The sequence below is a fragment of the Motacilla alba genome, chromosome 12 (genome assembly GCF_015832195.1).
Source record: "Motacilla alba alba isolate MOTALB_02 chromosome 12, Motacilla_alba_V1.0_pri, whole genome shotgun sequence".
Classification (NCBI taxonomy): domain Eukaryota; kingdom Metazoa; phylum Chordata; class Aves; order Passeriformes; family Motacillidae; genus Motacilla; species Motacilla alba.
Window position 1 is genome coordinate 17,066,544 of NC_052027.1, and position 17,850 is coordinate 17,084,393.

The following is a 17,850-nucleotide window of genomic DNA, read 5'->3' on the forward strand; positions in this document are numbered from 1 at the left end:
GCTTCCATAGCCTCTCTCTTCACATAAGGCTGTACACTAGCTCCTTTCCAACGACTGGGAGCGTAGGAGGGATTAGCCAGGAGGTGCCATTATTAACGTAAGTGATTGTAATTGTGAGCCAGGGCATTAACAGAGATGCTTATGCTTGATCCAGCAGTGAGTGCACTCCTTTCCTTCTTCGAGTTTTATACCTTTCCTGCTCCTGTGAGCAAGTGGAAAGGCGTTTCCAGAGCTTGGGCTTCCTCTTTTCCTTCCCTTGTGTGTTCACCCTGCAATATTTAGAAAGCATAGGCAATATTTGGAAGCCACCAGGGAATAAAATGCTCCATCAAATGTGTGATCATTCTGAGAAAATGGGGAGTTATTAGGAAATGTCCCTTGAGAAACTGACAAAGCTTAGGAGAGTGCCAGAGGCTGGGCCAGCAAGGGCTCCAGTGTCTCCAGGGGCTTGCCTGTTTCCTGAGGACATTGATTGCTCCAGTGCAAACTGAATTTCTCTCTGCTGTGAGGATGGTGAGGCCCTGGCACAGGTTGTCCAGAGAAGCTCTGGATGGCCTGATCCCTGGAAGTGTTCAAGACAGTTTGGATGGGGCAGGGAGTAACCTGGTCTAGTGGAAGGTGTCCCTGCCCATGGCTGTGGGGTGGAACTAGATGATCTTGAATGTCCCTTCCAACTCAAATTGTTCTAGGATTCTATGATTTCCCAGAGGGAATGCCAGCATTTGCTTGGGACTGATTACCTCCAGCACTGGGGGTGATCACAGAATCACAGAATCACAGAATCACAGAATAATGAGGTTGGAAGGGACCTCTAAGATCATCGAGTCCAACCTGTGCCCTAACACCTCAACTAGGCTATCGCACCAAGTGCCATGTCCAGTCTTTTTTTAAACACATCCAGAGATGGTGATTCTCCACCTCCCTGGGAAGACAATTCCAGTTCTTTATTATTCTTTCAGTGAAAATTTTTTTCCTGAATGATGATACAGGGTTCCACCTGCTAGTGGCTGCTCTGCCACCCAATTAATTTTAATGTGAAATTCCCCAAATTTTTAAGGCAATCCTGGCCAGGCATAAGAAAATTGATAAGAAATTTACACAAAGTTTAAAGCTGGAGCATGGCCACACCCTCAGGAAACTGAGCAGGAACTCATGTGCCTGCCCTCTGCAAAAGGACATCCAAAATTATTTATTCCTTTGCACTTTGCCAAGAGTTTCTAAATATGTTGCTTCAAATGGCACCTAGAGAAGTGAGATCTTCTAGGCAGTACACAAAATGAGCTGTTATATGTAAGCAGCCCATTAACAGGAATGCTGGCACCTTCTCTTTGAAAAAAAAAACCATCCTCCTTGGTTGTTAAATTGTTGTTTGCAGACTGAACGGTGGCTGGTTTATAGTCCTGATGCAGTCACAGCCAAGCACAGGTGCGCTGAGAGCAGCGGGGAGCTGGAATTCCCAGCGAGGACAATGCCAGCAATCCAGGAATTAAATGTGCCCCCAGCCTGAAAACAGCAGCTAGAGAAGCTCAGCCAGGGGACCCTCCTGCACCAACAGAAGGAAATATCAAACTTTTTCTTAAAAATTGCTTCAATTCTTTGTGAAGCAGAATAGAATTTGCTGGGGTGGGGGTGGGCAGAGGTGTGGCCCACTGCTGGACTTGCTGCCCAGCTGAAATGCATTTCCCTTCTGAGGATGTTCCTAGAGCTGATTTTAAAGCTCTTTAGGAGCTCCTGGAAGCAATTCCCCAACAAAGCAAATCGTTTCAGCTAATTAAGAATCTGATGAGAAAGCCCCAGGTAATACTTTGCAACTTAAACAACTTTCTGGGGTGTTTGGAAGAGAAACAATTTGGAGGGTGCCCTGCTGTAGTTACATTTTGTGTGTTGGATGGCACAGTGGAGGCACAGGGATCTGGGGGACAGGGCTGTGGTTACTGCTGTGCTTTATGCTGCTGGTCACTGTGGCTGTGACAGGGTGAAGGGGACAGGAGGAAGCTGGGATGTCATGGCTCTTGTCCCATGTGGATGGTGTCTCTGGGCACCCCGGCAGCCGTGCTGTGGGGTTCAGCCTCTGGGGCACGGGGGGCTGTGCTGGCAGGTGGCACAGGACAGTGTGAGTAACCATCTTGCCCAGCACGCCCTGCAGTCCAGGCTCAGTGCTGCCCTGGTCCCCGCGGCTGCTGCCGTGGTCCCCAGCTCTGCAGAGGCTCAGAGAGGTGAAGAGCCCAGGGTGCTCTGCAGAGCATTTCCTGTGTTTCAGGCAGGGAAGATCCAGCCCTGAGAGCTGTTCAGGTTCAGCCACACAAAAATCCACGGTGATACACGGGAAGGGAACGGTCCCAGCTTCCCCCAGCCCCCTGGGCAGGAGCCCGTGGAGCCCAAGCACCCTCTCACCGGGGCTGGGAGCCTCTGCAAGGGCTCTGCCTCCTTTGCTGAGGATTATTTCAATTCTGTTTCTGCCTCACCGAGGCCGTGCTGAGCCAGCGCCAGCTGTCCCTGTCTGTGCCAAGCAGTATTTGGGAACCAGGGCAGGCTTTTCCCTGTCTCTCCTCTCCGTGGCTATAGGTCCCCCACCAGCGAACCCTTGAGCTGCCTCAAAGCTCATTCTGGCTACAACCATCAAAATGCACCAGACCCCCTCAGCAGAGCATGAGGTTTTATTTCCAAGCGTTCTCTTCACTGCTGCTTTGCCTCCTCATCTTCCCACTGCCATCTGCTCTGCCTGCTAAAATAAGGCAGCGTGCTGCGGGTGAGCGGTGCCGGGCTCAGGGAGCCTCTGCTCTGCCCGGGCTGCTCGGCACAGGGACCCTCTGCCGGCCATGCCGTGGCCTCTGGGAAGGGAAGGGGAGGCTTTGTCTGCCCCTCTCCCCACCCCAGTTTCAGGTTTATCTCTCCAAGTTGATGGAAAGAGTGGTACCCACTCAGGGTGATGCCTTGCAAGGGATTTGGCTTCTCATCCTGGAGATGCTCATCTCCCACCTGGGGCAGATGGTGACTTGCTGAGACTGTATGGCCAAATGTTAGATAGTTTAAGTGAAATAAACCCTACATTAGGAGACCTTAAGTATCTGGAGAACAGCCCGAGTCCTTCATGCTACTCTCATCCCTTGATGCCCTCTCCCGTGATTTCCTTGTGAAGGAGTTACTGTAAGAAAACAGATATAGGACCACCTCCACCACCCTTTTCCCTGGAATGATGAAAAGCCTCAAAGGTAGATTTTCTGGGGGCTTTTTTTGCACCAAAAATATTAATTCCTGCGCCCAGGACAGAGTGGGAATCACTCTGTGTCCTAACACATGGCAGAGCACAATCCTTGGTCTGTTTTTGTGTTTCTTACAACACAAAACCCAGAAGAAAGGTGAGGTGGGGTGGTGGGGAGAAGATGTTTTGCACAGTTAGACCAGAGACCTCATTGCCATGGGATACTGGAAGAGAGAGTACAGCAAAACGCTGGAACACAAAGGCAGGCTTTAGGGGAATTGGAAACACCTTTGGGAGCGATAATAGGGATTTCTTAATTTCAGAGATCTGTTTTGGGATTTACAGATGGGATCACTGAATGCTTTGTATTGTCCCATGCCACAGCTAGCAGCCTTTGGCCATTATTCGTGTCATGACTGGGAGATAAGTAGCAGTCTCTGAGCTCTGACATGAAGGACTGTTTTAGGGCTTTTTTTTGGGTTAGGATATTTTAATTGTTTGGAGCTCAACGAGCACCTGGTTCCCAAGCCTGTGGAAGCAGTAAGCATTGATTTCAGAGGGGTTTGGTTGACTCAGAGACAAAATATTCTCAAATAAAAAGAAAAGCAACCCTACAGGTATTTGGTTTGGGAATAACCCCAGAAAGTGTGGATGTGGGTATGAGGACAGGCTGGTGGTGTGGGCCCATGGCTCTGCAGGTGTGGGCTCTGGCCGAGGCAGGGCAGGGTGCAGGCAGTGGGGCTGGATCCTTGGATGTGCCTGGCTGAGCCCGGCCCGGCTGCCGGAGCTGCGGCTCCCACTGGCTGCTGGGAGCAAACACCCGCACTGGCTCTGCTGCGAAGGAGCTGTGAAATTCCCCTCTTTACATAATTCCCTGGTTTACTCAGAGCTGTTAAGTATGACCAACAGTCATCTGTTTGCCGAGAGCAAATAGGACACGAGGAGAAGAGGAGCAAACTAGAGCTAGGCAGAAGTATTTTTAACAAATCTGGTGGGTTTTTTTCAGGCTGGAAGTCAGGGGAGTGTTGCCAGCCTTTAGAGGAGCAGGTTTCTGCAGTGGGCCTGAACCACTCTTAAAGTGGAGCTTCTTGAATTACTTAAAGGGTTTAAGTGAGGTGGTTCCTCTTGTGGCTTCAGGAGCCACAAAGTCCCACAGGCATCTGTCTGTCTGCAGAAAGGGCAGCTGGGGAAGGAAATGCCTTCACAGATCATATTAAATTGAGTAAATATGTGATTCATATGATTTTCTAAATTTTTTTAAGCAACCATTTTATGTGAACTTCACCATTTCATTTCCTTTTGGCTTCTCAGCTTCATTCTTGCTGCATTTACTCTTGAGATGGAAAATTGCAGCTCTTCCACCCCAGCTGTAGCAGTTCCTACCTCCTGGCTCCAGAGAGACTGGGCACTGCTGGTGGGAACATCCATCCAGGTCAGGGTCACCATCAAATCACCACTTGCCAGCCCAGCTGGGGGGCTATCAGCTATTTCTAACAGAGATTTAAGTTAAAATAAGGTGGTTTTCAAAAGAATCTTAAGTTTAAAATAACTTCCGAAGATGATGAAAATTGAATTGGCCCCACCAAGGCACATTATCTCTCTGTAGGCAGCTCATGATTCCTGACTCCGTCCAAGTGCCCAAAATGTGGGCTGGAAGGAGTCAGGAAACCCTCAAGATGAGGACAGGGGATGGTCCTGGGGAGGATGGTTGGGAGCGGTACCCCAGGCAGGTGGGAGATGCTGGCCCTGCCACTCCAGCTCTGCCACGGGCAACAGGTGAGGGGATGGGAGAGGGTGTGCAAGGCATGAGTGTGGAAAGATGCTGCTGTGTAAAATTTGGGAAGTAAAATGGCTCATCCATCTCCATTGTAACAACTCATGTTTCTAGAACGTTTCCCAGCCTTTTAGTGTAATAGTTTATTGACCTGCACAGCAGCATGAAAGATTATGGGAGTTAATTTTTCAAGCTTATCACTTGATTTATTCCATAAAGGTAGTTCATTTAATTAAAATATTTCTGCTGCTGGAATTAGGACTCACAGCCCTGCAGCCTGGAGCGGGGTGCATGGGCTTTTTTGAAGCAGCAGTTATTTAATGTGGTCAAGCAGCACTGCCCACAGAAACCAAAGCATCCAGTTCTCTAGGCACACATGCAGTTCAGGGCAAAAATCATGGATGCAGCTATCTCCTGCAGTGGTGCCTCTGCTCCCCATGGAAGGACCATGGGAAAAGGGGTTTGGTGGCTCTTAGCAGCACAGCCTGAGTACCCTCAGCCATCCTCCCCATGGGGGCTTTGGTCTCTGCCAACATAGGGTTGTCTCTTGGGATAATACTAAAAAATATAGCTATATTTAAAGCTTGGAAAGCTTTATGTGCAGGTGCTGCAGGATATTGGTTTGTGATTTCCTCAGTTTCCAAGCCATACCACTGATGGCTCCCCAGCTTGCTTTGAAATGATCCCTTGTGATCATGACAGAGCTTGAAACCCAGTTTGCTCCTGCTGGACTGCTTTGGGGTGAGGGATAGGGGAAGCAGCTCCTAGGGAGAGGAAGCTCCTAGGGAGAGGAAGCTTCCCAAGATGCTGATTTTCTTCTGGTTTGGAAATGAGTTTGGAAATGATAGACACTTGGGGCTCTCTGCAATTTAAAACAGAGCAATCAGACAGCTTGAATCTGCTTTTATCAGATGCAGCAAATTGCTAGTTGTATGGCTGGATATTTTAGTCAACACTAGTGCCTATGAAAAAAGAAGGTTTTGGTTAAATAAGACTACTCTGATAAACTTAGCTTTTCTTGGATTTTCTTCCATTCAGTTGGAAAACCACATAGAGTATTGTGTTTGTTTTCTGCAGAGTTGGCCAGGTTTCCCTTAGCAGACATTATTTTTGCTGCAGACTTGAAATCTTCTGCGTGCAGGTTCAAATGGCTTCTGAGGAGTCACAGCTCCTGCGTCAAACGTGTGTGAAATAGCCAGGAGGAACAGCTTGCACCTACACCAGGAGAGTGGGGCCATGGTGGCTGGATATGGGCTCTGCTGGACCTGCTTCACATCTCCTGGGCGTTGCTGTGGGATTGTTATCATGCAGCTGGTGTTCAGAGATGCTCCTGCTGCTGCTAACCTTGGCTGAGAAATACATCCTGATAATGGGCACTGTTAAAGATAAGGCTGGTTGGCAGGCTGATCAATCTCGTTAAGGAGTGCCCGATCACAGAGTAAATTACAATGCATGCCCAGATCGATTCAGGCAAAAATGAACAATATATTACTTTGTTATCACTTGGGGAGAGTAGACTCCTGGCTCAGTGCTAGTGCGTTTGGCTGCTGGAGGGGCAGCTGTGCTGCATGGCACTGGAGCTTGCTGAGAAGATGCAGCTCCTCAGTGGGTGCACCCCTGGCAGTGGCAGAGCAGGAGCCCAGCAGTCCTCAGGGAAGGTGTGCTGGGAGCAACTGGTCTGTGTGTGGGTGAGGAGGGACAGGGAGCTTGGACATGGTGGAGAACGAGTGCTGCGTTCCTCTCTTCTACGTGGTTAGATGATGGTCATCCCAGTCTGGTCTGCAATGGCTGTAAATGATCCAGACAGCTCCATAAACGTCACGTTGGAGCAAAATGGGGAAATTAGAGCTCGCTGTCCTTGGGACAGCCATAGCTAATCTGTGAAAAGCAGACCAAACCCTCTGCTGCTTTAATACTGTTGCCTGGATTTTATTGTGAACAGAAAATCTTCTTAATACTTCATCCATTTGGATCCAGTCTCTCGGAACTGAGCTGGTAGTTAATTTAGTTCTTTCTCTGAGATGAAACAGAGAGGAATAGTAAGGTTCAGTGAAAAGGAAAATGAAAACTGCTTTCAGCATCAGATTTGCTCTCTTGTTCCTCCTATTTTTATTTTTCTTAAATACTCAGCATGTGCTTACGTGTCACCTCCCATCATTGCACCTCCAGCTGTCCGGCCTGGGCATGACTTTTCTCCCACTTCTCTGGAAAGATGCTCCTCTTGAGTCCATCCCAGGCCAGGGGCAGTTTTATCTCCACCTGCTCATTGCAGAAGGTAACATCGGGTAATGTTCAAGGTAGCAAAAGATGTGTGGTGATGGCTAATGGCCAAGAAAGCAACACAAGCACATCCAGACTGGAAATAACGGCAGAGATAAATGACTGTCAAAGCTGCTACCCTTTTAACTGTGGGAAATTAAGGGTGAAATGTGAAATTTGGACCAAAGTGCTGAGGGGTGACCAGGTGCAGGTGGGAGTGGCTGATAGTAACAGAGAGAATGGCTCGTTGGAGGAGGGTGGGGGTTGCCCTCCGTGTCTCCTCAGCATCTCCAGGGAAGCCCACTCATGTTTATCTCCACCACCACTGCCCTGCTGGGAGCTGGCACCTCTGCATCCCGTTCCCAAAGGCAGCTGGTTCTTTCTGGATGTGTGTGTTAGAGCAGGAGCATGGCAGTGGCACTGCTGCTCAGCAGGCCATTCCCAGGGCACTGGATGCTCACCCACAGCCCTGGGAATCGGTCCCATGGCTTTTAGACAAGCCAAAAGCATCAAAGTGCTCTCCTCAATATCCTACTGATTTTTTTTTTTTTTAATCTAATGAACTGGAAGGAAATATGTTGAGTGGGGAGGGATGTCTATATATATTCTGCAAAAGCACCGGTTTCCAAATTTTGGACAGCTGTGTACCCTTTTTTAGCAGCCCCTTCACACAGCCCACACAGCACCCAGGCTCTCGCCTTCAGCTCGTTTGGAAATACACTTCCTTGATTGCAAAATAGTTTAAATCCTTTGACTTAGAAACATTCTTGCCGTTCAAAAAGGATTTTTTTTTCTTTTTTTTTTTTTTCAAGCTCCAAAAATACAGAAGGTGCTTCCTGCCACAGCAGCTGCCCTAATTTTGGAGGGGATGGAAGATGGGCAGGGATGAGCAGGGGGAACCTGGCTCATGGGTATGGTCACACAGGGATGCAGATGATGAGAAGCTTCCAGAGTGGGAGCTGCTGGCTGTGGGGGCTTCAGCTGGATGCCAGAGCCAGGGGTTTATTCTGGGGTCCTAGCCAGATGTCCCAGACAGGTTATCCAGCTGGCACCTTGGCATTTGGGTCAGTCAAGGGGAGCTGTCTTCCCAGTTTTGTGGAATAAAATTTTTGGGGTCCAACAGTGAAATAACAATATCAAAATGTAATCTGAGCTTCACTAGCTCAGTCATAGTTCCTGACAACAGGGAAAAGTTGGTGGCATTTTCCTCAGCTTCTGTCAAGCCAGATTTGGGAGGGACTCTTGCTGGGAGCCCTGGGACAGCCCAGGGAACAGCAGAGCAGGATACCTGTCCACAGGTCAGCACTCCAGAAAGTCCATCCGTTTACTGCAGCGGGCAGCGGTGCAGGGGAAGGGTCTGGAGCACACGTCCCTTGAGGAGCAACTGAGGCAGCTCGGGGAGCTCAGCCTGGAGAAAAGGAGGCTCAGGGGGAAACTTCAGCTCTCTACAACTACCTGAAAGGACATTGTAGCCAGGAGAGAGTTGGTCTCTTTTCGCAAGTAACAAGTGCCAGGATAATGGAAACAGCCTCAAGTTGTGCCAGGGGAGGTTTAGATTAGATATTAGGAAAAATGTCTTTGCAGAAAGTTTGTCAAGCACCGAAACAGGGTTCTCAAAGAAGTGGTAGAATCACCCCCCTTGGAGGGATTTGAAATAGATGCAGATGTGACACTTGGGATGTGGGTTAGTGGTGGCCTTGGCAGTGCTGGTGTAACAGTTCAACTCGATCTTAGAGCTCTTTTCTAACCTAAGCAATCCCATAATTCTACGATTCCGCCTCCACTTCTGCCACAGGGGGTACTGCCCAGAACGGGATGCCCAAGGTCACAGCCAGCGTGGTTTGCAGCTGGGCAAGGAGCTGCAGGTGTTCCGGGCTGGTCACGGTGGTGCCAGCCCCACGTGCAGCTCCCAGGGCCGCAGAGCCTCGCGGCGCTTTCCCCGGCGCGGCGGCGATCACCGGCCCGGCCGTCGGCTGCTGCGGTGCAATAAGCTGGACTTGGCAGGAGCACAGCTATTCCTCGAAGGCGAGCGGAGGGGAGCGTTGCTATTACTCATCAGTCAGAGACTTTCAGCTGGAATAATCCTCCACTGGCTATGTGGAGTATCGAGCTGCAGGGTGGGAGGCCCCGTGGGAGCTGTTTTGCTGGCCCTCAGGCTCTGCTGTGGAGGGCTGGTTCATCCCTTCTGCAGCCAGGAGCAGGGAGCATAATCCCTGGGATGAGACGTGCAAGGGGAAGGGAGAGACGAGGAACGGGACTGCGATGGCCACTTTGGCACCTGGCTGTTGTCCGGCTGCCTATCTCTACTTGCCTTCCCCTTTCCATGGCACCAGTAAAGGGGATGGGTTGTGGAGCTGACACCTTGCTACTGCTCCGGGTCCCCTCTGGGTAGATTTGGGGAGGGGAGCAAGCACTTGTGCAATACACACCATTTTCCCTGCAGCTTCACAGGGCTCGGAGATGCCTCTGCCCGTGTCCTTCCCTCTCAACACGCTGACAGTGCTCAGCCATTGTGTGTAGCTTCTTCCATCCTCTCTTTCTGTGTCTATTTTCTACCTGAGAGAGGTCCCAGCACAGAGGAGGGATGAAGCGGAGCAGATGGGAGGCAGAAAACAAGCCCTGAGAGGCAGAGCTCATCCCGGCGAGCTCATTACCCTGTGCTGCTTTTAATCACATTATTGCAGTGTGAAGGCCATCAATACATCACACACATTTAAAATAGAGCTGGGGAGGGACCATCAGCTCCATCAGCCTGAGACAGGCCACAGGAACAGATAAGAATAGTCTGTTGCTGGAAAACACATCACTGGGTGGCTTAGTCAAATGCTATAAATAGCAAGGGATTGAAATAGCTGTGGTGGCTTTCAGGGGAGCTGATCTGCAAGCCCGAGGTTGCGCTAAAACTTGCCCAGTTGATGGTAATGAAGTCAATTAGTGTGGAGCAGTTGGCAGCTGAGGAGACTCAGCTGCCCGAGGTGAGTGCAGTTCCCTCTCCGCCTTTCCCTGCAGATGGAGTTGGGAGCCCGTGGCGTTAGGCTGGGAGTGGTGTTACACTCTGGGGGTGAGGGAGCCAGGCACGGGGAGGGATGCCTGGGGAGTTCCACTTGCTCCCCCAGCCTGGCAGGCATCAGTGTGTGGCCACTGGGCTCCAGAGACACGACCTGCTCCGCTGACCACTGCTTGGGAGTTCCATTTAGTGCTCCTTTTAGTTTACAGATTATATATATACATATATATATATATATGTGTACCTACACACATGCTAAGCTTCAGAAGCAGCATTGCATGAGCGTGTGTGCATTAGCAAACACACATGCAGACAGTTCTGCATCTAGCTTGAGTGGGGCTTTGAGGTAGTTTTAGAGCAAAAAAAGGCACAATCAAGGTAATAAAGTACCCCACACTTTCTGTCCTGGAGGTGGCTGTCAGTGGTGCTGTGGGACACACAACCCCATGCTCTCCTCAGGGATGCCCCTTTCTGCATGCTGCCCTCAGTTTCCCTTGGTCTCAGTCCCTTCCTGGTACTGGGGCACCTGTATTCCCTCTGGTCTGTTCCCCCCACAGATGCAGATCTCACAAGCGCCTCCTCTCTGGGCTCCATCTCTCCTCCTGATCTCTGGCGCTTCCATCGTCACAGCGCACGTTTTGTTTCCTTGCCCTCGTTTCAAATCCCATCACTGCCTCAGCCTCCTAGGAGAGATAAGGGCTGGGGTGGAGATAAAACCAGGCCTGTGGTTGTCTGCTGATGGCACATGATTGTTCAAAGCACCCTTTGTGAATGTCCCCATGTCAGATTTTGTTGTTCATCCTCCCCTCTGTAATCAAGAATCCCAGAGAAGAGCCTTTGCAGGTCAGCACACCCCCTTCCCCCCACTGTGTCCCAAACCCCTGGCAGCTCAGTCAAAGGTGCTTGGAGAGGTGTGGGGAGGGGATCTGGGGGCCTCTGGAGAGTTCATCTGGGAGACAGGGCAGAATCCAAGGGGGAGTGAGCATCAGCCAGTGTTCAGGCATTGGCATCTGAAATGAGTGAGCACCAGGGTTGGCTGGGGAGCCTGCTGGCCGAGAGAGCTGAGAGAGGGAAGGGCACAGCAGCACCTAGAAGGTGGGGAACCTGCCAGGCAGAGCCCTGGCATTGCCTGAGGTGGGTCTGAAACAGCCCTGGCAGCCAGTGATCAAGCATGACTTAGTCCCTTTCCTTCAACACTGTGCTAAAAACCATGCACAGCACGGTCAGAGCTGCAGTGTTCTTAGCACAAGGATGCAGCATGTTAGGGAACTGGGATCACACGGTGAGATGCCCCCATTTCTGCTGTGGGAGGGTGTGTGAAAGGTGTCTGCTTGTCATGAGCCCTCCTAAAGGGAGCTTTCCTGCTAGAGGGGCTGAGAAGAGGGCTTGGGAAGTGATTTTATGAGGTTCTTGTTAATTTGGATCTTGATTCAGATACCAGAAGTGTTTTCCATATTTTCCAGGCATCCATCTGTCACAGTGATGAGCCGTGCACAGTACTTGTCAGCAAATAAATGAAATATTCTGGTGAGATTCACTGCATTTAATGCTGGGAGATGTGATCTGGCTTGAGAGATACTTGTACCTCATGCTGCTTATCTTACTTTGTACAGCTTTTTGTTCCAGTTTTTTAATAGATACTGTTTTGATTGTGTAAAATAGTGCTGAAGAGCATAAGCAACTGGGCAGAGTCTCAGGGGTCAGATTGTGGGGAGCAGTTTGTGTGGGGATAAAGACCATGGTTGAGCATCTTCCAGGCACTGGAGAGGTTGAGCCAAAGGACCTCGGGGCTGATGGGGATGGTGGTTTTGGTAACCAGCAGCTAACTGGGGATGCTGGGAATCTTCTGGCGCCACTGGCTCCCACCAAGCCTCTCAGACCTCCAAGTCAGTGAACGGAGGATTCACGTTTGACTGTGATGCTGAAGCTCTCTGGCTCCATCGTTAAAGAAACCCAGCGGCGCTGGGGGAATTCAGCATTTAATTAACTTGCCAAGTGGTAACGTTGACCAGAATTATGCAGGAAGACTTCTATTTTAGTTAATTACAGTTTTGTTGTCTCCCATTAGTGAATTGAAACAATTGTAGGGTAAGACCCTGTGGAGGTTGGCCAGCACGGCTGTGGCCACCTGCCAGCCAGCTCTGGAGCTGGGGGGAGGCCAGGCACACCCCCATCCCTGCAGCCCTCGCTGCTGACCTCCCCTGCCCCCTGGAGGGAGCGCGGGCAGCCATGGGCACAGCACTTGCTGCCCCTTCAGCGGAGCCGGCAGGAATTGTGGCCAAAGCCCTGATGCCACTCACATGGTGCACAGGTGAAACCTGCCATGGTCATTCCCACTTAGATGCAATGTCTGAAACGAAGCTGCCTTCCCTCAGTCCCTCATGCCCTGCCCCCAGGGCTCTGTCCTGCCTCTTGTGACCCCAGCAGCACCGACTGTCTCTCCAGAAACCCACTTTTCCTGTCACTCTTCTGGAAATCCCAGTTTTTTGGAGGCAAAGAAAGCAGGGAGCCCGAGGAATCAGGGCAGTGACCCTCAAAGGCTGTAAGCTGATAACCAGCTGGGCTGGGCAGCCCCCAGTGGCCTCACCCCCCTGCCTCTGGCTGGCTGTGTTCCAGCGTGCCCTGCCGTGCCAGCACCTCTTCATTTCAGATGCCATCTCAGGCACACTTTGGTTTCATCCCTCTTGTTAATTATTGATGCTTTCCTCTGCCTGGAGCCCACTGTGCATCCCAGCAGTGTTGCCCGTCTTCCCTGCGTGCCACAGCCTTCATCAGCCCCAGCTCCCCATAGCTGTGCTCCACATGGTTAGACCCTCCCATGCCCACCACCACAGCGGTTCTAAGGCAGCAAACCTCGGTGCCAAGCAAAGCCCAATCCCCACCCTGATCAGGGGCAAGGTTTCCAGCATCTTTAAGTGTGGAGACTCAGACAGAAGCTGCCGTGCCTTTGCCATAAGCTCCTTACCCATTTTCCACCCCAACAAGGGGCACCCTGGCTTCCTCGGCATCCATGGGTTTGGACATGTAAAGCACTAAATACAGCCTAATTATTATTATCTTCGTGGGATCTGGTTAATCTCAATGGGGATTTACAAGCTGTTAGCAAAGCAGCCGCTCCTCCGATGTTTGCATTTTTCTCAGGGGCAGCTTAATCCCCTTGGCCGTGTTCTCTGGGAAATGCTTGAGGCCAGGTTATATGGAGGAGGAAGCTGCCTCAGAGCCAGTCCCTCTGAGAGGGAGCAGAGGTGCTGTGGGATAACCAAACACCGAGCCGATAACGCCGCGGGACAGGGACGGATCATTTGTCATTTGTCACCGGCGGAGCGCGGGGCACCGGCACAAGGCTGGGAAGTGCCTCAGCTTCAGCATCCTCACATCCTAAATCCCCCTGGGATTTCGCCCTCAGACACATGGCAGGTGTCAGTGCTGGGGTTGATGGGGCTGCAGAGGTCTCTTAAAGATGGAACCAATAGCTCAGAATGGTTTACCAGAGGCATTCCCACGGGCACGGGCAGCTTTGCTTGCCTCCACCTTCCCGCAGCTGCCGTGGGCAGGATTTCTCTCTCCCTCATGTGCATGTGGAGCTGGGCAGCTCACAGCTGCTGCTGCTGGAGCGTTCACTGCAGCCAGCGTGAGCTGTGATGGCAAACGCTGCGCTGGCTGCTGCAGCACGGTCTGTGCTCACACACAGCTCCACGTGGCACTGGCTGTGACAGGGATGGAGCTGTCCCGCAGCTCAGGAAAATTCAGTTATCCCTTCGCTGCTTTTCTGCCATAACCTCACAGTGATTTTCCACAGGGGTTCAGATGGAAGCACAGGGTGCAGGATGGTCAGCAGGGTCTCTTCAGCGTGTAACACCCCAGAGGTGCTGAAGGAAAAGGCAGTAAGAGAAAATGCAAACTCAGCATATGCCAGTCTCTCAATTTGAGTGTCTCTGGGGCCTGGCAGGCACTTCTCACAGCTGGCAAAGCCCAAGGACCCTCTCTGCTTGCTTTTCCTTGGTTCCTGCCTTCCCGCTGTAGCCAGGCCTTCCTGCCTGCTTTGAAAGACGATGGGCATTTCAGAGTGGAGCTCCACAATCTTTTTGGCAGAGCTATTTTTAACAGAGATTGTTCCCTTATCCACTTCCCAGTGCGGTCCCATGAAGAGTCGAGCTGTCACATCGAGCAGGATGGCAGGGTGAGCTGCTCAAACTGGGGCAGCTGCCAAGAGGAATGGCTGCAGAGCCTCAGCTGGGAGGAACCTCAGGGAGGAGCCTCAGACCAACCTGCAGAGACATATCATAGAATCGTAGAACGATTTGCGTTGGAAGGGACCTTCATCTCATTCCAACCCCTCTGCCATGGGCAGGGTCACCTTCCACTAGACCAGGCTGCTCAAAGCCCTATCCAGCCTGATCATGAACACTTCCAGGGATGGGCATCCCCATGGAATAGATTAGTACTTTGCTTGTCTGATTGTGGAGGAGCCTTGAGCCTCGTGCTGCTGAGATCATGCCAGCAGTGACACCTGCCTCTCCATGGGCTCCTTGAATGGGTCCTGATTGGCACTCAGCATCTGCAGCACTGGTGGCCAGTGTTGGCCTTCCATGGTCTTTCTGGCTTGAATTTTTCTCTGGAAAAGCAAAAGCAGTTGTGCCCATCACATATGCAGATCTCCCCAGTCACCAAAGTCTGGCAGGTTGGGACATCATGAGGGTATACAATGCCCCATTCAGGGAAGGGGTAAAGCGTGTGAGTGAGGCGGGCTGGGTAGTTCAAGGCAAGCTGATGTCCTCAAGCTCCTTCAGGACCATGCTGGGAGCTGTTGTGGTGGTGTGGCAGACAGGTACGGGCAGGAACTGAGCTGAGCTTTGCCCTGGCACATCCAACCCATCCCACGTGCATTGTGCCCTCCTCTCACTGCCTGCATCAGGGAAGGAGCTCTGGCAAAGAAAAATGGGATTCCCGAATGAAAAATGAAAGGTCGTGTATTTCCATGAGCCATGGTTTCAATTTGTGTCACACAATCACATTTCCTTCTGCGGTCTGGAATAATTACACAGCAGAGTGGGGCAAGCAGATCTGATTCAGAGGCACGGGAATGAGTTCTGAAATAAAAGAAGACAAATGCAATCATTAAGATACAATAGGCTGCACTTGCCCCTTAATTAGAGTTTCTCTTTGATTAAGCAGTAATTAAATATTACCGTGCTGAAAGGGATTTTTTTAATGGCCCTCCAAAGCCCTAATGTATTCTTAAGATGTTTGTGTGAAGAGCAGGGGCTGCTGCAGGGTGCTGGGTGTGGGAGGATGTTTTACACCTGCCCCTTTCCTGCAGGAGCAGCCCTCCTGCCCCTCTGCTCCCTGGAGAGCGTGGGGCTGGAGGGCTGCTCCTGGGCAGGATTGCTACAGAAGTGAAGATGTGTCCGTGGGAAAGCCCTGCTGCTCCTGGCCACCACCAGCTGCAAGGCATCTCCAGCATCTCATCATAACCTGGAGACTCCTGGGATGCAGGTGACAAGGCTGTCCCATAGGTATGGGATTTAGATTCATAGATTAGAATCATGGAATTGTTCAGGTTGGAAAAGACCCTTGAGATCATGGAGTCCAGCAGTTATCCCAGCACTGCTGAGGCCACCACTAACCTCTGTCCCTAAGCACCACTTCAGCATCCCTTCTGGGATGGTGACTCCACTGCTTCCCTGGGCAGCCTGTTCCAGTGCTTGACAACCCTTTCAATGAAGAAATTTTTCCTAATATTCAATCTAAACATCCCCTAGCACAACCCGAGGCTATTTCCTCAATGTCATTTTGATGAACTCAATATTCTCCAGGCAGACCGTGGCCCCTGGGATCCCTGGGCACGCAGCCCTGGCCCCAGGCTGGTCCAGCTGAAGACCAAGACCACCCTTCTGACAGCATGGCAGCTCCTCAGGGCCAGCCACCCCTTGAGGTTGGCTAGCCTGAGCTTTGGGGGCCATGGATCAGCAAAGGAGAAGTCTGGGAAAAGAACCTGGAGCATATTGTGCTGTTAGCAGCAAAACTGAAGAGATTTAAGATGCTGAAACATCTAAAGTGAAGGGAATGTCAGGCCCCTATTCCTGGACATTCCTGGGTGGGTAAAAATAGCCCTCAGGCATGGGGAGGAAAGTGCTTCTGATCTCTTAATGCAGAGCCCCTGCCTTAGCCCTTTGGGCTCTCTACTACTCACAGCCCCGCTTGCCTCTGCTTTTTCCAGGCCATAAAACGACAGCTCTTGCTGAGAATTTCACTAGACAAGATTGTCTTGTTCTTTTCCTGCACAGCATGTACTTTGGGTAATATCTTTGGGAAATTCTGGCATACTTGTGTACCCAGTATTTTTGTTAACCTAGAAAACAGAGCTGTGTTATGATTATGCTATTAAACCTTTATGGTATCAAAGAAAACAAATCAGAGCGAGAGAGGAGCTGTATGGAGCTGAGAAGTGCTAAGCTACGGTAGTAATCTGCCTTTGATTGTTTAATTTTGCTTAAAACTGAAATACCACAAGGCTGAAGAATGAAAGAGCTGGTGATGCTGAGGGATTGTGGGGGAGAGTGTGCAATCCCTGTGCTGCAGCCATGGTACCTCTGGCTGCACATCTCTGGGTTCTGGACAGGGGTAGGGATGGGTTGAAGCTGGATGTGGAGGTTTTGCAGGGTATGGCTGTGCCGCATGCCCCTCCACAGCCGGTTATTTGGTTTGGGTGGGCCAATCCTCTGCACCGCTGCCAGGTGTTCCACCAGCGGAGCTCCTCCGTGAGATCCCTGCTGGGGCGAAGCTCCCAGAATTTCAACAGAACTTTTCCTTCCGTTCTTTTGCAGAAGAACGAATGGCTGTGCTTGAACTGCCAAACTCAGCGGCTGCTCGAAGGGAGCCTCGGCGACCCTGCCCCAATGCCACTGCCTACCCCAAAGCCGCCATCCACCGGCTCCCCGCGGCACCAGCCGCCCGCCGCCGGCCCGCAGAGAGCGCCCACGCCGGCCCCCGTGCCCGCCGAGCCAGCGCCCCCCGAGCAGCAACCCTCGCCCGCCAGGAGCCTCCGGGCTGCTGAGCAGAGCAGGACCCCGAGCCCTGCCCCAGCAGAGAAGAAGCCCCCGCCGCCAGCAGAAAAGAAGCCCCCGGTGCCGGCAGAGGAAAAGTCCCTGCCTAAAGCTGCCCCGGAGCCTTCCAGAGCTCCTGAGAGCGTCGCTCCAAAGGGGAAGAGCATGACCCCCAAACCAGAGGTGGAGAGAAAGGAGAGCCAGGCACTCCCCGAGGCGCCGCGGGCAAAGGAGCAGGAGGTGAGCTCTCAGGGTCCATCCAGCTCCGAGCATCCGTGGGCACCGCACCCTGCCCCAGGCTGGCGTGGTACTGAGCTGTGCCTCTGTCAGTAGTTGTGCCCACAAATGGGGAAGGACCTTCACAGGCTCCATGGCAGCATGCTGGTATTTGCCTTCTTTTTATTCGGATTACCTCAATTCAGGCATAATGTGATAGTTTGGGTCTTGTCTGGCCTCTGCATTTCTTTTAAAATAATGTTAGGGTAGTTGGGATTTGTTCTCAAATGGAAAACTCATTTTTCAGCATTCCGTGTTGCAGCAGTGGGTGTTTTTCATGCTCTTT

At 51.5% G+C, this 17,850-nt stretch overlaps 1 protein-coding gene across 4 annotated transcripts in view; it reads left to right on the plus strand.

Moving 5' to 3' along the window:
* The window catches only part of BSN (bassoon presynaptic cytomatrix protein), an 89,271-nt gene that overhangs the window by 57,541 nt on the left and 13,880 nt on the right, over nucleotides 1–17,850 (plus strand). For 3 of the 4 annotated variants that reach the window (XM_038149214.1, XM_038149215.1, XM_038149216.1), the window contains one exon: nucleotides 17,070–17,528. In XM_038149214.1, the coding sequence (XP_038005142.1) occupies nucleotides 17,070–17,528 (459 nt within the window). Of the gene's footprint in view, nucleotides 1–10,088; nucleotides 11,770–17,069; nucleotides 17,529–17,850 lie in introns of those variants that run through there. The other variant, XM_038149217.1, reaches the window with a different exon arrangement.